Source organism: Pecten maximus, chromosome 8 (assembly GCF_902652985.1).
Source record: "Pecten maximus chromosome 8, xPecMax1.1, whole genome shotgun sequence".
In the NCBI taxonomy this organism is placed as follows: domain Eukaryota; kingdom Metazoa; phylum Mollusca; class Bivalvia; order Pectinida; family Pectinidae; genus Pecten; species Pecten maximus.
The window spans coordinates 29,698,088-29,722,429 of NC_047022.1; the positions used below are offsets into that span (position 1 = coordinate 29,698,088).

General features: G+C 33.8%; 1 protein-coding gene and 1 long non-coding RNA gene across 2 annotated transcripts; both read right to left on the reverse strand.

The window, feature by feature from the left end:
• Positions 1 to 5,719: 5,719 nt before the first annotated feature.
• On the reverse strand, positions 5,720 to 23,013 carry LOC117332258. The gene is made up of 19 exons (XM_033891142.1): positions 23,007 to 23,013; positions 20,488 to 20,508; positions 20,044 to 20,318; positions 19,681 to 19,767; positions 18,189 to 18,578; positions 18,006 to 18,100; positions 17,318 to 17,381; positions 15,546 to 15,784; positions 14,979 to 15,105; positions 14,468 to 14,602; positions 13,867 to 14,038; positions 13,380 to 13,567; positions 12,553 to 12,798; positions 12,125 to 12,245; positions 11,490 to 11,628; positions 10,930 to 11,211; positions 9,859 to 10,266; positions 8,781 to 9,413; positions 5,720 to 8,478 (listed from the first exon to the last, which is right to left on the reverse strand). Exons 1-19 carry the CDS (start codon positions 23,011 to 23,013, stop codon positions 8,091 to 8,093), a joined length of 4,017 nt encoding a protein of 1,338 aa, XP_033747033.1. The 3' UTR covers positions 5,720 to 8,090.
• LOC117333782 lies at positions 12,719 to 14,164 on the reverse strand. Its single transcript, XR_004534004.1, has 3 exons — positions 13,867 to 14,164; positions 13,380 to 13,567; positions 12,719 to 12,798 (listed from the first exon to the last, which is right to left on the reverse strand). It is a non-coding gene; the product is annotated as an uncharacterized LOC117333782 (long non-coding RNA).
• Positions 23,014 to 24,342: the final 1,329 nt, after the last annotated feature.

Sequence of the window (24,342 nt, forward strand, 5' to 3'; positions counted from 1 at the left end):
TGCATGTTTTGATTTCATTTGCGTGTAATTATGAACTTATTTTATCAATAAACGAACGGAATGTTTATTATATGTAAACGCGTACCTTTACTTTTCTCTCATAGCTTTTGTTACAAGTTTCCAATAAAAGGGAAAATATATGTAATTACTCCATCTTCTATCGCAATCATATCCAAGCACATATTGTCTGTTAACACAATCCAAACATGGTATTTATAGAAATACTGACAAATCTTAAATATCAACGTGTTAGTTTAACAGAAATTCGTGTCCGTGACTCTAAGACTGATCCATAGGAAGCATTTAGAATTGGTTGTCATTATTCCTTTCAGCTTTTGAAGGGTTGAGATGTATGCTGTTATCATGTTCTATGCTATATGTTTTAATTGCGTATTTTACGTGATTATATTTACTTGTTCGTTGGTACCCGTTTGAGTGGTTTTCAATTTTCCATTACGAAATTGACTGGGTTTTTTCGGTATGATTAATCTTAAATACTTAAATGTTACTTCGATGCGTTATATGAAGTTCAGTTATTGTTTTGTTTACTATTTCACATTTGACATACATCGTTACTTAAGCCGTTTCGGGTCACATGAAGTAACGTGCATGTGGCGCAGCGGTATAAGCTGCGGGTATTTCTGGCTAGGCGATTTGCTGCTGTAGATCGGGAGTTCGAGGCCCGGTCAGGGCACGAGTCATAAAGTTGTCATCCTTCGTCAGCTATGTTTGCTGCACTAGTTAGAAGTCTTAATGGAAAATCATCATTGCTGACAGGCGTCGTCTGATATTTTGAAAGCTCGCTACGGCGATTAATTCTCCCTTGGTTTAAGTCAAATGGTAATTAAAGTAATATAAAAAAATGTGTGTTGAATTTAACTCCTACCTTTTATTAACAACATGTTTGTCTTTATGATGACAATTCATAACAGACCACCAATATGGCACACTACTCCTCACAGTTTACCATTTTAATAATAAAACAAAATAAGTAAATATCATATCAATATTTGACCAATTCATGCCTACATGCTACCATCTGATATTAATGATGAGAGTAAGAAGTATCCGATTAACCAGAGGATAAAAACCTTAGATAGTGACGTAAGAATGTACATGCTAGATACTTCACTGGTGTAAGGATGCTTTGTCGACGTTTTGTTTAATGATTTATTCTATGACATATCGACGACTGCTTCCTTATCTCAGGATAAATACCGGTATCCCCCGTGAGATAATCAGCGTCCCTAATTAGCCTTATATTTGTCTCTTTTATACTGGGGGACTATTTTACATACGTTTCAAACATTTTCGACATGATCATTTGTATTATAGTGGCATATTATCGGAGATATTATCCGTGTGACTGTGTTATATCTTACTTAGTATGACACGTTATATACACACCCTGTTGGGTAAACAGGTTAGTGACGGTATAAACTTAATCTTCTGGCGAGTGACCTTCCTTATATACGCTACCTTGATCATTTGATTCGTTATCAAAATAAATAATGCAAAACCAATATTTTTTAGGATTAAAGAGACAACTAAACAGGGATTATACCCTTACAGATAATTAGTACTAAAATTAAAAAATACTGATGTTTGTCTTATTTTTAATATAAATACTTGCATTTTTACATGTACACTAAACAAATCCATGCATTACTGCAACAATATGGTAAGTTATTAATATAACAAATCCATACTTAATAAATCATATTTTTTATCAAACTGTTTCATTTCTATGCAATTAAATCAATTTGAGTTAAAGATAATAAGGAGACGAATTGATGATTTATGTATAGCCTTGTTTAATTAAAAATGAATTCAATAACAAGATTTAAGTAAATCATTTCCCATCCGACAACATACATTTCGCGGATATATTAACATGTTTATTATTTTATACTTGTATGTTCGATTCTAATAAGAAAAATCCACAACGCCATACATGGTCAAAACCTTATTTCTATTAAATAAACACATTTTAATTGACACGCAAGGAAATTCTCAACCTTACCAATGTATCCTGGGTGTGTCTGTTTCTCAACCTAAACTGAACCCAAGTGTTTCATTGAAATTTAATACTGCTTATATGCTATAGGTATAGAAATTACAAAATGCACGATGTGCGACTAACTGGAATCTGGCCATTTTTCAATGTTGGAATATGTTTGTTGTGACCTCTTCCCATCGACATACATTTCACAACTTGTTGACATTCACAATTTTCTCGAAAATGGGTTGCTTCACTAGACTGATTGAGTTCCTAACCTTGACAATATGTATATATTTGTAATGTTGATAGACGAGGCGAGCATATGTGCCCCAGTTAACCATTCTCCATCTTGATCACAATCAAGTATCAATATGATGTCTTCGTTATTTTGGGAATAATTATCAGAATAGAAGTAATGAAATATTTTATTTCAGGTAGATAACATTTTAAGTTAATCATGCTTCTAACAAGGGGTAATCGGTATTATTAGAATTATCATTACTATCAGATCAAAATAATAAGATTGCATACCCATGTATAAAGCACAAGCGTTTTAATCCGTTATCAATAATCACACAATTATCAATTAAATATAAGTTAACATTGATAATGCTGTTATACAGGATATTTTGATCGGAAATGCATATGGAGTTCTGCTGGTGTTCCTGGTAATAACAACTGTATGGGGAGCACCTACTACTACCACAAATAGTCCTACAGTGTCAACAAAGTATAAAGAATTGTCTTATCATCATTCAACCCTTCCTGCCCAAGCCAGTACAAATACCAGTATTGGTGAGCCAATGCCTGCAACAATATCAAAAGTCAAAGTACATGTACGTCCTATGAGGACAGTTGCAGAAAGTTCAGTTTGTCCCTGGAGTAACGACGTCATGACAATGGAAGTAGACCGCATTCCTCGTATTTTTTAAGAAGCTCGCTGTCTTAGTAATACTCCAAAAGACTTGCCTGGTAGCAATATCCGGTGTGTACCTGTGATAGCCTCCTTTAACATGAAATACCGTAACAGCAGCAATGTTTACACAGTACAGGAACGTCATCCTGTTGGCTGTACGGCTGTTTTCTCTTGTTGATAACAACGACACCGCAGACAAATACTCATTAAAGAATAAGTATATCAATCTAAATGATAAATAAAAATTAAAGTTAATACCTATATTGCATGCATTGTTGTATATCACATGTGTTTTCTTACGATGTATATGTATTAAAGTAAGCGACTGAAATGAAATAACGGCTTAATAGAGATATTCCAAGGTAAATAAAAACGGGCTGATAGGCTCAAAGCAAAATATAAACCATAACAAAAGGCCCATAGTCTAATGGTCAGGTGACCTACTGGATATTTAATAGTTGGCCAACTTAGTAAGAGCTGTATTCCGAGACTGGATACTTTATTGCTAGCCAGATTAGTTACATCTGAGTTCTGAGACCCGATGCTTTGCAGTGAGATCATCAGTATTGCTGTAAATAGGGCTGCATAAATAGATATATGTATGTGGCGGCTTTATTACATTTAATCCAGGCTGACCAATGGAAAATCTAGATAAGCAGCGTCCATAATACTGACTTGGTAACACTTTCAGATGGTTTTACAATAATATATCATGTACTAAACACGTTTCCTACCTAGGTAGCATACTGTATTACTTACAAGTATTCTCCCATATTCTATACCAATTCAAACATTTTATCTCGTTTGACAACTTATACAACATCAGAAATTGATTGTAAATCACTGCCTTATTAATGAATATATTCGTATCATGTATTGAAGGAAAAGGGTACTTCTTGTCTGGACGTTTCAAACCTTATAAACCTGAAATCACTGATGAGTCCTTAAAGGAAAGACAGATTTATGGTTTCCCTTACATCACTGACGAGTCCTAGAAGGACAACCAACTGTATGGTACAACTCGAGAGTTGGAACTGTAGTATATGTTCGCCCGTATTGAAATTATTCCTATACGTTGATGCTACGGTATTTTTTTCTAATGTCGTGTTACGATGGTATTGATTCTCGTATAATTGAACTTCGACAATTATATCTTGTATTTTTTTGTTGTTTTTTTGTTGTTTTTTTTTTGTTTTTTTTTTGTCATTTGCCTCTTGTTCACACTTTGATAGTTACTGTCGTATTAACACTCTGTTTTTTTAATCGTTTTAAAGTATGTTGCTTTATTTTTTACTACCCGAAAGGAAATATAATATCATATACAAAAGTAGTTTATCAATCAAATGGCTAAATACTTTTTTAACTGTTCACAATTGTTATACAAGACATAAAAAAACATCTGACAACAGCATGTACCGATCTTTAATACATGTAATATGTAATTATGATCTGCAGTAAGAACCTTGTAGAATCAGTAAAGAGAGATAACTCCAATTAAGTTTTTGGAATGATTTGTTATTTATGTTCGGTTGATAATGTAACTTGTATATATTTATTAACGATTTATCATACACCATTTAGAAACGTCTTTTTTTCAGTACATTTGGCGCTCATTCCGTCTATGTCACTTCCTGGATTTTCTTCTCCACTGCAACTGTTGTGTCCCTGGGATAAGTTTCTCCCAGACATGGCGCAATAAACGTCATTATTGGTAATAGTCGGTATCGTATTCAGCTTTGGTGTCTGTTCCTATCAACAATCCAGAGCCGCTATATTGGGTCATGTTCCTATGTAACATGCTACTTTAATATTAACTCTGGGTTCTGTGTTGGCAAGCAGGACAGTTCAGTACAATGACTATAAGGTATTCATATTTATAACAGTTAAGTATACTAGGATATCGCGTCTCAGCATTTGTTTTTTTTCAAATTCTCCGTTTTGTTATTCTTATATTACTAAAAATAGGATATGGCGTAACGGCAGTATTTTTTTTTTTATCTCATTTTTTTTTTTTTTTTTTCATTTTTTTTTTTTTTTTCATTTTTTATTTTTTTTCAAATTCCTCTGTTTTTGTTTTGCTTATCTTACTAGGAAATACTTGCACACGATAGTGATGAGACAAATGACAGGATAGTGGCAAAAATATTTCGGAACCGGTATATTGAAATTTCAAATCAAGTAATGCGGATAGGCATCTGTAATTAACAATATGTTTTTGTATTTCATCTGGACTTGACCTAAATGTCTTTGACAGGCGCGTTGATGAAGAAGATTGTTCACCTAAAATAGCATGTTAATTTTGAAGGATACACACGTAAATTGTAACTATACTTTGAAGAGTACCCGTATAACCTGATAATTATAACTTAAGGGTACCCATGTAAATTGTAACTATAAATCGAATAGTACCCATAGAAGCTGATAACTATAACTTAAAGTGTACTGTACCTATATGCTAACTGTTAAAATGTACCCATTTAAATTGTAAGTATAACTTGAAGAGTACTCGTGTAAGCGGATATCTATAACTAAAGGGTACCCATGTAAATTTCAAACCTAAACTTGATTATGTTATATTGGATATGAAGTGGAATCACTATCTCTTTATATAATATTATTTGTTGGTGAGTCTTTGATTAAACATCAATACTAACCACAATGACATAATTGTGTCAGAAACTGCTCAAACCCAAACGTAAACTAACATGAATCATTACATGAGGGTGTTCCATTAAGGATAAACAAATTGAAAATGTGATGTATGTGTTTGAAGGATAAAACTTTCTCATTTAAACATGTTCACACATTTTATTTTCATGAAGGCACACACCACTGATAATTTAAAGCATACATTTACAAAACAACTGCAATTATTAATCAATCAAAATATGTTAAATGTTAAACACAGTCTAGCATCCTTTAGTAAATAGTAAAAATGATTTTTTTATGTTAAGACAACTGATTTTCTCTGAAACATCGCAATTTTCACATCTGGTCGTTATTCAAAAGAATGGCTATCAGTACAAATCAAAGAACTATTAATTGCATAAAGTCATAAAAAATAAAGAAATGGACAAAACCAATTTTGTTATGTAAAATAAATCTTTGCATGTACATTTTCAAACATTTGGATATTATTAAGTCCCAAATATCAACCAAACAGATAAAACAATACGAATTAGCAATCAGAAGATCTTGTACTAACAAACGCCATAATTATTATCGATTTACGAGGAAGCGGCAACTATATTCGGTTAGCAGTCCTAATTCGATATATTGTAAAATGCTTCATTCACATTGATAATGACATGTGATATACCTATATATTATTTACATATTATATATTTAAGAAGAAAAAATGTAAACAATCTTTATGAATATCATGTGCATGGTTCAAACATTATCCTAAGTTCTATGGCACATAAATTACAATACCACTAAGGATGTTTTGAAACTTGGATGAAAAACCAACGAGGGAAAACAAAAGTGCCATCGTTGAGAAAACGACAAACCCCCAAAATACCATCACCTGTCTTGAATAAAGGTTACATAGAGTGCATAAAAATCAATAGCTAAAAGATAGCATGGTGAATTCTATTACGGTAAATTACGAAATATCATATGTCCATTATAACGATAACAAATCATTTACAGCACTTATGTCGCAACTTCTATAACTGAACATTTAAAAAAAATTGTATAGCTAATCATATATAATGTAAAAAATCTTCACAACAGTATATTGACAGCCTGTGTAATGAAATAATGATGTCTGTCCTAATATCATAAATCTTAGATTTCTCGATAATGTAATAGTTTCAGTGTAATAAACCAGATCTATATACATAACGATGTAAACCCATAACTAACTTAATATTTGGAGATAGATATAGGTAGCTTCCATTAAAAGAAAAAAAAAGAAAAAAATATCCCATTCGATCTTTCCTCATTGAAATAATCAATCTTAATTTGCCTTTTTATAATTAACTTTACAGGATATTGTACCGCATAAATACGCAAGTGTTACGATTAATGAGTTGATACCGTGAAAAATATTAATTATAATAAGCATTCATATAATTTGTATAAATATAATTAGATACATATCATCAGCAATACCAAACTCGTAACACACTGCACAACTGCAATACATCAGAAATACATTCTTCTTAGAAACGTTTCATAAAAAATAAACGATTTGAATACTCGATACATCAAAATATTGTGAAAATAAATGTCATCAATGCCATAATAAATCGGGTCCACAAAAGGTAATTATGATCAAATGAAGACAAAAATAAGCTGTTATATATTTTTAAACAATATCAAAAGGTAGATAATATACGCCATTACATGTAATACTAATAATAATGTTTGAGCTTTTCTTGTTTTTAGTGAATAAATTGTTCAAAGAAATTCTATTTGCCTCTGCTATTTGTTATTTGTTCTAATAAACGATCATATTTACTAGATTGTTATTATCTGTTTCATTTATTGGCATTGTTGTAACAAGCAGTGTATACTATGCTATACTCATTTCTCCGTAATCGGAGGTTTGTTTCCCGGTTTTGATTACAATTACATATATATAAAAACTACGGTTTTTGTTATCATTTAATGCACATATATGATACAAAAACATAAAGCGGCCCTTTAAGTAAGATTTCCTTCCAAGTGATAATTTAAATTTTATCCAGGGTAGACACCAGCTGTCAACCATCGCAACCAATGTGTTAGTCTATATCGTCAACATACTAACACGTTTTACCCCTTAAAGAATCGTGATCCAATAAAAAAAATTACTCACGATAATATATTTTCATCTAAATGAAACAGTGTAATATTATTTTAAACAAAACAAAACATAACTATACTGTCGTTCAATGTAGCACACTGAAACATGATGATGAATCCCAAGAATGGCAAAAGTCACAGCTGATATACATTGGCGTTATTTGGATTAAACAACAACTTGTTTTTGACAGGGCCTTTCTCGTAATCTTCAAAATGCATAATGCACTTTCGGGATGTTGATAGACAATTGGCTTATCAAGCTATTGACTTTTGGTCTTCGCTTTTGTTCTTATGTTTTTTTCTTGTTAGCTATATTGTTTATTTTTCATCTATTCTATGATTTATTTTTCCTTTTTACATTGCCCAATTGTGATCTTCTTATAAGAATATAGGATGTACATTTTTTCGCTTTTTCCTTCTTTTCTTCGTCTTTCGTTTCCCCGTACCCTTTGGAGGGTTTAATCGTAGTATTGATTCCAACAGTGTCGGTTCCCTCTCCCTGGTGTCTTCTCTGCTGAGTGAATTGTTAGTAGCAACATTTGTCATCGGGAGGTATGCTTTATATAGGTCATCTTTAGAGTCCGGATCGGTGCTTTGGCTATCGATAATTTGTATTTTCTGATTCGATCTTTTTCTGGCTTCTTCGTTTTCTGCTTCCATTTCGATTTTATTTCTGGAAAATTCTTCTTCGGGGGCTTCCTCACACGGGACTCCTTTATCTTCGTTAGAGCAAAAACCGACCGAGTTTGCGTGCTTCGACTTACGCCTGGAATATAATAAAGAAATAAAACAGATTAGACAATAAAGAGATGTCTCAGTATCATCTATATGTACCAGCATGTTGGTTTAATTAATTATCTTGCGGTGCGGAATATTCCAATTGGATTTTTATGTGTTGTTAATATTCTCTTTTCATCAAAATATTTACATAATGACATTCTTAGTATATAGGGGATGACATTCATCTTACAGCAGGCATAAACTAGATCCATGGAAATGTAAGGAATGTTTTTTTGTTTTTTTTTTTACACAATTCACAATTTTTATTAAAGCCGAATTTTAGCTTACTTTTGTTCCTTCCTTTGTTCTTTCTTGATCTTCTTTGATTTTTTCTTACACCTTCTGTCATTGTGTTGTTCAGTCACGAAATCTGCCGCTCCTATTGGGGATTCGGGGGCTTTTTTCTTACGATCTCTTCGTTTCTTCGTCTTTCGTTTCCCCGTGGCCTTTGAAGTGTTTGATTGCATCATTGATTCACTAAGTGCCGGCTCCCTCTCCTTGGTGTCTCCTCTTCTCTGTAAATCGTTGGAATTAACATCGGTTATCAACGTTTTCGCGATATTCATGCCATCATTGAAGTCTAGTTCTAGGATTTTCGTATTCTGGACGGAGTAAGTTCTTGCTGTGCCATGTTCTGTTTTCATTTCAATTCTACTTCTTGACACTTCATCGATCGGGACAGCTACAGATGGGACTCCTTCATCCTCATCACAGAAATCGCTCACCATAGTCATGCCATCATTGAAGTCTATTTCTAGGATTTTCGTATTCTGGACCGAGTTAGTTCTTGCTGTGCCATGTTCTGTTTTCATTTCGATTCTACTTCTTGACACTTCATCGATTTGGACCGCTACAGATGGGACTCCTTCTTCCTCATCACCGCAGAAATCGCTAAGCGGGTCGGCGTGCCTCAACGGATGACTGAAATATGATAAATCAATAATAAAGGTTGTGTCAGTATCTTAAATGTATTGTATATGTGCGTGGGTGTGTGAGTGGCTGGATGTGTTTGTTGGTGGATGGGTGGGCTGGGTGTTGGTGTGGGTGTACATGTGTATCCAGTTAATTACTTGTAACCTGTGGTGTGGAACATTACAATATATTTGTTTTTCATTGTCTTTCGTTTTTGCAATAGTTTTGGAATTAGATGTACCGTTAATACAAATGGTACATCATCTTACTACAATCGCAAACCAGATCCATAAACTAATGTCATTAAAGGAAAGGTTGAAATGTAATGACTTGTATGAAACGTGAAATGTTTTGAATATAACATTGGATTGTTTGATCATTTTCTGTCTATAGTTTTCCGATGTCAATTATTTTAATTCAATTTTCCACGACCAGTCGTTACTTCATAGCCTACCTTATTTCTTTCCTCCGTTCTTTTTTTCTCTTCTTCGACTTTTTCTGGGCTCGTCTGTCATTCTCATCTTCAGTGACGATTGCGAACTCACTAATCATGGATTCAGGTTGTACCTTTCTACGGTCTCTCTTTCGTTTCTTCTTTTTTCGTTTCCCCGTGCCCTCTGAAGTGATTGATTGTAGCATTGATTCTAGTAATGCCGGTTCCCTCTCTCTGCTGCGTAAATCGGTGGAACCAACGTCGGTTTTAATTTGCGTTCTTTGGTTCGAGTTTGTTCTGCCTGTTTCTTTTTCTACTCTCGATAGGATCCTGTCTCTAGAGTCTTCCTCATTAGGAGTAGCAACGGATGATATCCTTTCATCTGTATCAGTGAAAACGCCGTTCGAGCTGGCTTGTTTCACTTGGATGCTGAAATATCATACAACGAGTATATATGTAAGGCAATTCACAAGTGAAATATATACGTGTTCATGATATCCGTATATATGTTTGCTTTCTATGACTATAACTATCAATGTTTCATTATATGTTTTAGCTCAAATAATATATATCTATTGTGCATAAGTATTAAATTTCTTGTACCTGGAACATTGTATCCAGGCAACACATCTGCATAAAAATCAAACAAAAAAGGTGAAGTGTTCATGTGATATCTTTAACGCCAGCTTTTATTTCATTTTGAATGTGGTTAGGTGCGGCTTTGACCTTTAATTTTTTACTGATGAAGACAAAATCTAGTTATGTGTAGAATGTCAAGACTTGATTATTTTGTGTAATATGACAAAATCTGTCTAGTGGTTGTATACACACATTTTAAACTGGAAAATTGTGATCTTTAATGTATCCCTTTGACCGATTACCACCAAATCTTATCCAGTGTATGTAGAACTGCATGGTGGTATGTTGTCGTGTGGATATGAACAAACTCTTTCGAGAGGTGGAAGAGATACATTGTACACACTCATGTAAAATAAAGATGTCGGAATGTCTTTAAATATATCTTTCGTGAAATCTGATGGATGATTGTCCCGAAACTGAGGTGACGAGGCTAATCATTTGTTCCCGACCTACCTGATTTCCTTCTTTCGTTCTTTGTCGCAGCCTTCCGTGCTTTTTAAAGATGCATTAGAGATATAAGATGTACTGTGATCCTCGGTAACATGGCTGTCGTGTTTTGGATTTCGAATATCTGGATTTTTTGTCCTCTTGTTCTTTTTTGGTAGGCTTGCTTTATTTTTTGCTTTTGTCAGGATATTGCTAATCAACATATCTTCATTTAACCAAGCTAGAGAAGGCAATTCTTCCTTACCGTGTACCGATTCGCTAATCGTGATATCGCTTAACTCCTGACGGCTGTAAACATAATAAAACGCAAGTATACAAACATTACGAAACGTGGGTCTTTGCTATATTATATTCATTTTGTTTCGTTTTATGCATGGTTTGCTGTAATTATATTATTGATGTATATATTTGATAAAACTTTGGTAACATCATTATAGAGAAATCAATAAAAGGTCATTAGCAGTGTTCCTAACAGTAAAAGGCTTTACGAACAATTTCAGATAAGCTATGCCAATGACCAAAGCCATTTTAGATATTCGAACAAACGAGATATCTATTCAATTTACCTTTTGTTCTTCTTTTTGTAAATACAACACATAACGAAAATAAGAAGACAAACGAAGAGAAATCCGCCGGCTGCAGAGACGACAACGACCATGAAGTTCGTGTTGGAATCCAGAGTATCTTTGTCACTTACAACACAATCTGCAATTCATCAACATGATATATATTAATTACAATAAACATAAATGTGTGTTGGATCTAAAGTAATTTTATTGTCATCAGATCCCTCCAATGCATCTAAAAATGTATGCTGCTTTGTAAATATTATCTTCTTTACAACGTTATATCGTCAAAATATGCTAAATGGAATTTAAGGTTAACGTTTTCAAACAACGAAATAAAGTGAAATAGGGGGTCGTGTGTTGCTGGAGAGCAATCGCCTCCTGCTTTATTGCCAGAAACCTTGATTTCAAACAATTTTACTTTATTTCTAGTAAATATAATTCGTGGATTGCATTAAGAAAGGCGGGCTACTTGCATTAGCCTCATGGACAAGAAATCATTCAATATGTTCTGATGTCACGCTATTCTTTATGTGGTAAAGTAGCGTTGACAATACAGGAATGAACCAATAACTTTAATTATTTTCGATGACTTTTGTGAGATGTGAAATAGATTATTGAAATACATTACGCACCTTCACTGGACGACTTTGACCACGTGTACACGTTCTCGTTAGGTTTACATTCTAAACACAAAGCATTCTCCTTGTAGGCTCCTTCAGGATAACAGGTTCCGTTAATGAAACAAAATCCGTTCTGTAATGGGAATGTAGTGTTGTAAATAAATGAATACCGCGTGGGGCGAAACTATCAACTGAGAACACCGCCTTTATAATGAGACGTGAAATGTGGTGCCCTACTTACTGTCACAATGCAGATTTAAAGGATATTACGAATACCGCTGATGACAGTTGATTTTTATTAAGCATAATTTCATATTTCGTATTTGTTTTGTGTCGAAGTTATATTTTACGTATTCATCATGGATACGTTTTTATACAATAGAACTTCTAACAATTTTAATGTAATAAAATATTTTGAAAGTAAAAATAGATGTACATACCTGTATATAAAAGCTAATGTTTCCAGAAATATTATTGTAATTCTGGCAAATCGTATTAATCACGACGAAGTTGATTGCGTCTCCAAATTCAAATCCATCCATAGCCACAGATACATTGTACTCTATCCCAAGTCTGTTTACCGGAACGTCTATATCCGGAATGTCACATATAATCTCGAAAATGCTCTGATGATCCGCTGATACATTAAACACCTCCAGTGTCTGGTATATCTCTCCCACCATTGTCTATGAAAATAAGTTTCGAATAATGATATGGACCATAATGTGTATTTCACTTATGAAAAATGCACAATAAACACATATATTTGGGGTTGGGGGGGGGGGGGGGTGGCAATGTTGTAGACAGTAACAGGTGATTAATTAAGCGGACACATTTTCATGGTTGTACTAATGACATTGATTATCGTAACAATTCTCATTGTGATTAAACAGCAACACTTTGTTGGTTATATAATTGACCTTTGCTTTCTTTAAGTCGGTATTCGCATTGTCTGAAAAAATCAATGTTCCTTCTCTACGCTTTGCATTCGTTTGTACAGTCATTTTCAACAGAAAATTCGGGTACATTTTTATGCGATTTTAGAATTAAATCTCTGAGCAACCAACATTTAAATTCTATTGTATCAACACTATTACTATTCTATTATGTAAGATAAAGATATCGAATCCACCCAATTCAAAATAGTGCTCTTTGTGTCCAATAATCGAACGTCTTACAATGCTGAGTAAATGTGATTGATTTTGTTTAACGGCAACACATTTTAATAATGCTGTAAAATTATGAGAATATCAAAAATGCAACTGACCATACGACCACTGAATTGGCAAGTGTAGTTTCTATCAGAAGGAAATTCTAATCCCTCTACAACTACGAAACCACAGCCTTCGTCGATATCACAAAGTCCGTCATTGTCCAGGCCATATATTTGTAGAGGCGTGTTTAGGTCAAACGAGCAATCCTCTGAGGCGAAACCCTCCTCACATTCGCATTTCCCTATACGTAATAGATATACATTCATTTAGGAAGCATGAATATAGCGTCACTTAAAAATGCTCTAGGTTTTCATTTCTATCAATAAGGTCGCTGTCTGACATTGAGTTTCCAATTATCATGATCTTGTATTTTGTTTTGGTTTTGGTTTTTGTTGTTTTTTTGTTGTTTTTTTGTTTTTTTACCAATGATCCCTTTTCATCAAACAAACGATGTTCAAGATACAAAATGTATTTACAATAACAGTCGATATCCTTGTGAAAGAATATAACTAATTAATAACGATCTAGAATCAGTCATACCGTTTGTGCAGGATCCACGTTCCGAACAGTTCAATGGACAGGTATTGTTTCTGATAATATTGCTTATTTCTGGATATTCCTCTTGCAAAGTTGTATTCTTTTCTATGGTTTCAAGACAAATGGCTTCACTTCTATCTACTGCATACTTAGTCCAGTTACCGTCTCCAGTGAGCTTTCAAACATAATATTAGCATACATGTACAATTTGAGAACGTACTTCGTTTGTTCTATTTATTTTATTAACCTTTTTACCGACACCGGCTTGTAATGTAATCCTACAAACCCCGTCTGGCTTCTTTTTTTCTTTTTCTTTTTTCTTTTTTAATGATCATAAAATATGCAATATTTATTTAAAATCATTACAAATTGTGAATAGATCGAATGTAAAATATTGTCTCCAAAGGATGTCTCCGTGTTAATACAGGCAAAAGAACCTTTATATCGGGTTTCTTCAAACGACCCTTGCCTTCAACAATGTTTTCGGAAAATAAGCAAACGAAACGAAGTCTGTGTCTTAATCATATAAGGAAGATCTTTTTAGTGCTTGCAATTTTATTTTCTGATTAAAAAAGCAGTATCTATGTTAATATAAAAACTTTACCATGAGATCAGCAGCACAATTGTTTATCTCAATGCCGGTGGCATTGACCCCGATATCAGAACAGGCTTCATTTGTCACAGTTTTCAGCGCTTCCGTACACAACCGGATAGCTTCAGTTTCATCTATTACTGTTGACTGCAAAATAAGTGTTCAATTATTCTAGTTATGTTTATAAACTAATCTTGCCTGTAACAAGTATTTTCATTTGATCAAAATCAATAGCTTCTACTTTCTATGGGAACATAATTCATCATTAAAAGTGTGTTCCACATGGGCTGTGTATAGTAAGATAATTTATAATGATTAATTCGTATATATGGGTCTTTATGTTATAGAGCTATAACTAAAAAACAAATCGGAGTGTACTTTCAACATAAACTATGAAAATAGCATATCCTTCAAAATGGTGTGACAATAGATAGGTAATTGAGACAAGCGTGAACGATTCAGGATGAGTTTAAAGTGACTTAAACATGGTTATCTTTCCCGGAACACCCCTTTATTGACTTACCCGCTTCGTGATGCTATGACCTTGCATGTCGTCGGTGCTTTCAACTTGCCGTTTTTTCCTGATTAATCTTCGTTGCATGGCAGTACATCTCACTTCTTTCCTGTTATTATTACATTTACCATACTGCCTGGAGGAACAAAGCACGGTTTCTATATCGTAGCCGATGTTAGTGTTGCTTTTGGGACAGGCGCATGTCTGGTAGGACCCGGGATAAGGGGTCAGGGATTCTATATCCGGCCTAGCGTTGAGTAGATTTTCTTCGTCAGTGAGCCTAAGAAATAGTTTTGATTAGTATCCATCGCATGTGTCGTCAGCTTCTACGATATTATCACACATTTTCCGAAAGTAAATTTAAGGGTTTTCTTTTCTTTCTTTTTTTTACACTTTGCAACTTTTAATATTTGTACATGTAAAATGCCATTAGACATATAAGCTGTATAAAAAAACAATATTATCAAAACTGTTCTATATCATATGGAAACAATTTAGCCGATATACTGTCAAATATAAATACATTTCAATACGATTTGAACAACATCAAATGGAATCAGATATTCATTTTCTCACTTATAAGACTCTGTGAAACTGTTCGGATGGTATCTATATCCCCTTTGACCTTGAAATGGTTCATCACACGGCATGTTTCCATTTTTACTGACACAGTCATTCTCTACGGTTCCGTTAAAGTCACCACAGAGACCAGAGATGTTCCTCTTGAACTCATGAACTGTAGGTGTTATATCTATATCGAGGAGGCCATTGCTCCGGTGCCGAACTGACACGACGGCGCCAGTTGGCAAATATATCTGAAATGATTTGACGTGAACAATAAGCAACGTTTTATGATTAAATGAGTTGCATTCGTAACAGTCTAATATACCTGCATCCTCCTGTAAACGATTAGAATTAATAACGAGTATTTGAGCTTATCACAGAATGGACTTTGATGCTATTGATAAGCGAGATTATTATTGGAGTATAAAACAAACTTTTGAAAGTTTACGAACCACTAATGATATAACTTTACCTAAATACACATACATATGTACACACCAGATGTATGAATTGAAGCTAACGATGAAGTGTGGTAGTTATTTAATAAAAGATAACAGGTAAAGTTAATACAACTCGATTTATATGTAAACAGACACAAAATAAAGGCAAACACAATTTTCAAAACTTTAAGAAATTTTGTGGCACCTTATTTTGTATCCGATCTTATAAAACTACACATCCACAAATCATACTTTCTGAAAACAACAGACTGGTGACGTACCAACGGTAAGGACAGAGACCTATTGGAAGAGATCCTTCAGATGTAAGGCAGCCCAGATAGTGACCAGTCTTACGAATGACTTAGAAATTCGGAAAAAAAACTACGGGACGTTCTGCACATGAGATGGCGATTTGTGTAATTGTAGGACCTGCACCGAATAGCTACATATCTATTTCTCTTGGTTACGCTGGAATTCCCTCCCGTTCACAACCTTGTGCCATGATTTAATTTTTATTTCATTATTATCATATACTTGTATGTTATCCTTCTATGTGCTTACTCTATTTTTTCAATGCTTTTTTATTCGGATTCCTAGATGCATTTCAACATTGTGAAACAACTTCTGAATATCACAATGCAAATTTTAATCTAGATTTATAGCCTAAATTTACCAAGCTGACATAAATATCTCTTTTAATCTACACATGATTAGTATATGCTGTAAACTTTTACACATACATTGTACCTATATTAGCATATATTTATATTTCACTTTATAGTGCTTTAATAAAACAAGAGTAATACCTATCTTCAATTACTGCCATCTATGATACTAAAGTACATTTTTTATTCATAAGATTGTTCTGTGATATTTTGCTTGTTATTTTTATACCTTGTTTGCCTGTATGTATTCTTATTTTCTAGTTGAAATGCTAGTTTTCTTACGTCATAAATCTTCGTTGATCTTTCGACTACCCTTAGAACACCGTCAAGGCATGATTTGTAGTTGATATCTCTTTGACCATTACAGGTATAATGTCGAAACAAATCTCTGCCAGCAATCGCTACAAGTCCACATGCACAATAAGGTTTTCTGCCATTGTTATAACAGGAGGTTATCTCCACTTGTACCTGCAAAGCATTTTAGGCAATATGAGATGCTGTTGAGAAACTAAGAAAGTGTGTAAAAAGTGTTAACATGCATCTTATGTCAAAAAGTATGCGAACTGAATTATTCAATTACCGATAGGAAGGAGTAATCAATGTGTAGATCTCAGAAAATATCAGCCTTTAGACTTTATAGTTTCAAGTAATGTATAGTTTTCCGGTGATTAAGCTGTACCTGCATTGGTGGGCTTTCACTTTTGAACAGCATGAATTTCCCTTTGTATTGCAATTCATAATTCCTGAAATGTATTATTAGTAACGTTACAAAAAGTGTTTCGATATTAATATATACCATAAAATCAATTTGAGTTCGTATTAGGTAAAGTAAACAACTTTTAAACAATCAACGAATGCACCAAGAGAAACTATGGCTTTTTATATAATGGATATCGCGACATATAATAACTAATTATACTATATGCTATTTCCATTATAGAGGATCTTTCTTATATACTCATATATTTACTTAATTACATGTATTCATAAATGCACTTACTATACACTTAAATACAAAGTATACATTTTTCATTTAAAGGTTGTTGGTGTCAAAATGTAAGTCTTTTATTTTACATCACTAAAACAGTTACCTTTAACAACCAATTTCAACACAACGTCATCGATACATTAATTTTCTTACAAACACAGGTGTTATCCTGTTTGTTCAAGGTAAGTGAAATAATAGAAAACAACAGAGAGTAAAAATAGCCTAGAGAAGACTAGTGACAAAGCATGAACGAGACTTTGGAAATATAGATGGCATTTCTATGGCATAGCAGTAAACACGGTATTGATTTTTATGTTGATTAGGCACATATTTTCTGATGAGTTTAAAACCTATTCTTGCCTAGTTTAATAATACTTACATGCCATCAAACGACAACATATGCGGATCACAGTACACCTGACACTTTCTTCCCTGCCAATTGCGCGTTTCTTCCCCTTCAGACACGAGCACCTCCTATACAACAGAATATGTTCTTTTGTTGAATGCAAATACGTTCATTTTAAGTAAAGAGGACAATATCAACAATAAATACATTACTTACGAGAAGTTTATCCGATTGCGAATTTCTCCAGAACTGATGATGAGAACTCGATGTTTCCAAGTTGAATAAAAACTGGTGATTTGACAATCTGTAGTAGCTTCGCTCACTTTCGATAGATACCATTTTAAAGTCGTGTATCTGTGAAGTCCAGGTATCACTGCTAACACCTGTCGACTTCGTCAAACCTGGTAATTCTAAGGCACATTGGCCACGGTGGTGGATGGTATTGCTCGAGCACGTATTTTCTGTTGACATCCTCGTTATATGGAGATTGAGTGTGCAAATACTCTGCACCAACGACGGGTAATACATACAACCAAAGGGAATGGTCTGTTCGAAGTACACAGAACCGCTTTTACCACGTTCAACGGTCACTGAGTGATTCAGCATCTGTAAATGTATGATAATTCATTCATCTTCCAATAATTTAGGAACAGATCAGTGTCAAAAATAAGTTTCCATTGCTTAAAATCGAAACATGTATATTTGTAAATATTGAAACGGTAAATATGAGTTTCGTTGTTTGCCGAAGTTTTGACCTTTTGCCACAGGCAAAAAGTAAGAGTAATGGCAATGTTGTTTTGTTTTTTTTTTTGTTTTTTTTTGATAATCTTAAATATTGTTATTTTTACTTGCACTTATGCAATGGTTCCCCTTACAATCAATGTGTTGAATGCATTTGTGTGTTTTCAATAATCTATAATTAAGACATGGTTAATTGGATAGTTCGTCCATTCACACATCAATCATGAATGACGTATGGCTTCTTCCTTGAGAATATATCCTAAATATCAGGTCAAAGTAAAACCTTTACAATGTACATCGTGAAAAATATGGAAATTACTATACCTATTCTACAAGCCTCGCGAGTAAAATAACAGATGTCCCCAACACGCCTCTACCAGCTTTTATGCCTAAATATCTTACATTAAGATAGTGCTCTTTGCTGTCACTTCAGAATGGAAAATCATACAGTTACATTATATCTAAATTAAACCTTATGATACGTAAATGTCACTGTTTTGAAAAAGGAACGATATTAATCAAAATAAGCATGTGTGTATAAACTTTAAAATATCTACTTATGGCGCTTCAGCTCAAAGTCTCCAAGGCTGGCGAAAAAAAACAGATAACAAAAATTCTTCATTCAAAGGACAATGACTCGCAAATATAACCACTAAATTGTCATATAATCCTGATAATAGCATGTTGTTACAAAATACATACTAACTTTCACTTCACGGTTGGAAATCATTCTGGAAAACGTCTCGAGTAAATGAGGCAGAAAGATAGACTGACTTTGGATAGGGAGGATACGTATAACAACCCTTTCCTACCAGGTTTTCATATAAGGGAAATAAAAAGTTACACCAAAAAATACAAAATACAATGACATAGGAAATTATCCATGGCTCACACCAAAGATTTCGTCAAGGAACAGATTATGCACTACAATTAGTTTTATGAAATATGATATTGCTTTAATGAATACCTTTATTCCGGCATAAAAACCCTCACTGCTGACAAGATACCCCGTCCGTCCATTTCGAGAGGACCTTACTCCAACACTGCATGATACCTGAACACATAAACATTTAAGGTATACCGGAGGATTATCTTGAGTGATATGTACATTGTTTAAATGTATGATTATAATTTTCAGAGAATGGAGTTTAACATACACTATACATTTAGGTGTGTGGTATTCACGTAGTGTTATGATTTGTGTCAAATTGCAAATATTGAAATCAAAATCGCGTTGTGGTCACAGCTAAGCTCATACAGTCTTCTGAAAAGAAAGCTACAATGTATATCTGCTATAGATATCAATAGTATGTTAATTTGCTGTCCTTACTGTTATTCCGGCTGTAAAACCGAATGCTGACACGAGAGTTTCCTCCGTCACGTACGCTTTCGCGGTGTCGTAGACCACCAGATCGTAACCAAAATTCAAATAGCTGCCGTCGACTTGGAAGTAGATCACATAATAAAAGGCATTGGTTTCATCCCGTTCGAAATCACATATGAAGCGGAGAGAAGGCGTTGAAACTCGGTTGGAAATAAGCTCGCTGATCCATTTAAGTTCAAACTTGACCTTTGCCCTAGTTGGCAGATAGGATGGAGGTGGATCTGAGGTAATAAGGAAAACAATATCTACAGGTACCCACGCTTAAGTTTAGGACAAAGTGATGGCTTTTTGAATGGGTACAAGACATATCGATGCTTCAAAATATAGGTCTGACCTGTAATAAGACATTATCCGCAAAACATATTAATCAATTACCAAGAAGATACATACCTGAGGAATCTGATGGGATATCTGGAAAGGAAATAAAAGTAAAATGATTTAAATCGGGAGAGGTGATTTTTTTTTTTTTTTTTTTTTCACCTGCGAAATATTATCTTTTAATTTGGTACTAACAAACAATAGAAAAAAACATATTTTAACCATATACAAATAACTTCTTTATAATTAATTTCTGGATAGATTTTCAAAAAAGCAATTTTTAAATCGTTTTACCTATGACACGTAAATAGTTATTAAACACTTCTAAAATCTTACTTATACTTTCGCTGGATATAACATAAGATATGTGGTGCTAATTTTGATACGTTTCAGATGCATACACAACTGTTTACACATTGAATTACTGTAATGCAAATGGAACTTTACAACCATGATTTCTTAGATTTCTTCACTGTATTGATTGCATTTTTTTCTAATATTACCTACAAACATTTACTGATATAACTAAGGATATAGTCAATATTTAAATATAATGTAAAAGAGGAAAGGCAGCTTCCTGGTGGTAAACCATGTGGACATTTAAACGTAATGTCGTCGGTATTATTTAATGTTTCTGCTTACTGACATCGCAGTGCGAAACTACATTTTTAGCATGATTGAGAACGCGAAAATAACTTCATCGCGAATAGTTTGGAAGCCGGCTAAGCGATCATTCTAATGCGCGAAAATGTTCACTTTTACAGTAGCTGATTACAGGATAAGATCTATGACTTATTTGGAACGTAATGGTACGATTAAGGTATAATGTTGTACTTACAGGATCAAGCTAAATGTATACCATTGGTTTCCTTTCAGTTCTTAGAATTACTGACGAATCCACCAAGGTTTCTCTATATATATGAATTTCGTGTTTAATGTATACTGTGTAATAATCAAAGTAAGCTGGCGATCTATTCGATTTTGAATTAATCAGTTTGATACCATAGCTAAAATTATCATATGATAGTCCTTCAGAAGTAGTCAATATATACATGCGATAACGATGTATGTACAATAATGAATATAAGAAATTTCTCGGTCTGATCCATACATTATCAACACAGGCAATATCAGTCTTCTTTCTGCTTTGACATTAATGTTGGTCATCACTAATGTAAAACAATTATAGAAAAGCTATCGAATTTCATCCGGAAAGAGGGTTTCCCTCCAGATGTCCATTCCTACCTTCATTGACTTTATATTGACTTTATATAACAATCTATTGTAGTAATTGACCAAACAAAACAAACAAAAACAAACATTTGCCTTGAAATAGCCCGCAACAAATCGAAAACGACGCGACATCAACACAAAGTTATAAGAATGGTTGTGGTGAGAAATCCCGAGTGAATATCCAGTTACTCGGAATAGATACTTTATCTTTATTTCAACAACGGCATAATCGGAGTAAAAATCTTTAATTCACCTTTTTACAGAAAGTTTAGTTCTTCCATTTTTCCGTTATTGAAAAAAAGATAACTAAAGTTCCTAATCGGGCAGAAAATGCTGGGCACGGGACCAGGCACTTCTGTCCTTTGAAATTAATCATGGTGTTTTGGAACAGAAAATACGCAACAATGGAGAGATTACGAAAACCTAGCCAGAATAAAAAGGTTTGCAAATGCAAATCATTGCCTATATTGAACGTGACTTAAGTTATATCTTCAACTAGGTTATCTGATTATCGATTCCTAACAAACGGCATGAACAATACTGATTGAATACGGCCAATTTTTTTCAACAAAATTAATTGTGATCAAAGTTTTAGAAATATGGGTTCTTTGAAATTCAAATTATGATTTCCGGATACGGGATAGCTAAATGATCTTACAAATCTTTTTAAACTTAAATTAAACAAACGCTACCTTCATTTATATGAATAATTGTAAATAATGGAGTGACTGAATCGATACAATCTATTTACACCTATCTGCATGCGTGACTTAAAACACACAGTCATTACGCAGCTAAACGTGTACCTGGGTAAACTATGGGAGTCATTTTGTGTTTCACGAGCCGAGCCCGATCTCAATTGAGGTTTTGGCTATTTTCACATTTTTCCTGAATGATTGAAGTATTTTTTTTCATCATAAATCAAGTTGTTTCTGTCTTACCATGCCGATGGAAATGTCTGTGTTTTTTGTTTGTTTTTTTTTTTTTTGTTTTTTTGTTTTTTTGTTGTTTTTTTTCACTTTAGGAATCAACAATATTCAGTTTTTTTAGATTGTTTTGTAAAGTCCGTACGCGTACGCACCCTGATACATCTATCACGTGTCAAACATCATGATATTCAATAGCTCATTATCATATCCGATGGCTACAATTTACCAAATATTTTCACAAATAATAAAACAGATGCAATTGATTAGAAATGATTGTGCTGGAACAGGTAACCCGTACTAACCTGTAAAATTCGCCTTACTTTTCCGAAACGTCGATTAACTAACTCGAAATTTCGACTTAATAACCCGAAATTTCGAGATATTAACTTGAAAATTCGAGATACTTACTCGAAATTTTGAGATCCTAACCCGACATTTCGATTTACTAACCAGAAATTTCGACTTACATCCTACCGGAATACGAAATAGAGGGAACACAATATCCTAGTATTGACTGTAGGGACCTGGTTCACTCAAAGTAACGACTATTTGGTATTAGTATACATGTACGCATGATGGTGGAGGCTTTGCGAAGGAGTACTGGTACATTCAACGTAACGGAACCTGGACTAATAATTTATTAATTTTTGACATTTGGAACTGAAGGCATATAATAAATAGGCGTTGTGTTCATATCATCAGTTTAAATACTCACCGAAGCAATAGCCGATGTTCTCAGGAGGAGTAAGAAGATAGTACATTATGTGGGTCTCACAGTTTTTGATGTATGTTGACATCTTTTCATCCATACATGTGTCACCTGTAGTGCGATTTGTAATGCACAATTGTCTGACATGGTCTGTTCCATCAGCGGCTGGGAATGATCCTATACAAATTAGAGTAAGACGGTATGAAGCCATTTCAATTTTTTGCAATGTTAATTTCGACAGTTCATTTCAAGGTAGCCGTATACCCACCATTCATCCAAATTTGTGATTCAGCACCACATCGAGGTAAATCTAGCTCAGGGCTCCTTGTAAGTAGTTGATATTGCCCAGCAGAATACCAGCCTTCTCTCAAATAGGCACTAACGTCGATAGCGAATGTGTTGGTTGGACGGTACATTTCTATGTTTGGAATGAGTGATGGTGTGGGGATCGAACAGGGGTCACTTACTAAAATATAAAAATATATGAAAATTAAGAGATTTAATGCTGTAGAGACAACGGATTATAAAAGACATCTGACCACTATGGTTTATAAATGGAATTTGTAATGTACTTTCAATATAGGTTCTTCAAATGTGACTTCGCAGAAGAAATTATTTCTTAATAGCACTTAAGTATAGTGATCGCCGGTTGTACTGAAGTAAAAATTAAGTATTGTACAAGCGATTGCTTCACTTGGGTATTGTAAACTACCGCCAGGATAACTTGTATTACTGCTTGGAAGCATTGAATATTTAATATGTTGAATATTTGGCATTTTTGTTTCCCTTTTCCATCGTGTGCACTTTTGTTTCTCTTATATGATCGTCTAAAACGAGAATAATGCGGTTTAAACGAAACTAACACAAAGATATAGTTCTACTGTATTTATGGCCATCGATTTCAACATTTAGAACAATGTTTTATATCATGACAAAAGCTATAACATTCTGATGTTTTTAGATAATGTATCAACTTTTCGTTATAGAATGTTATTTGAGTTATTTTGATGGCGGAAATTTTCCATTTCTGAATCGAGATCGTAAGAAACTAAATTG

Bases quoted from the DNA above. Each gene is read 5' to 3' on its own strand.
- LOC117332258 (XM_033891142.1), bottom strand. The intron at 18,101-18,188 runs GTAAGTAATGTA...TCTGTTGTATAG, and splicing joins CGCAATCGGATAAACTTCTC to GAGGTGCTCGTGTCTGAAGG. The intron at 11,629-12,124 runs GTGCGTAATGTA...GATGAATTGCAG, and splicing joins GTCAAAGTCGTCCAGTGAAG to ATTGTGTTGTAAGTGACAAA.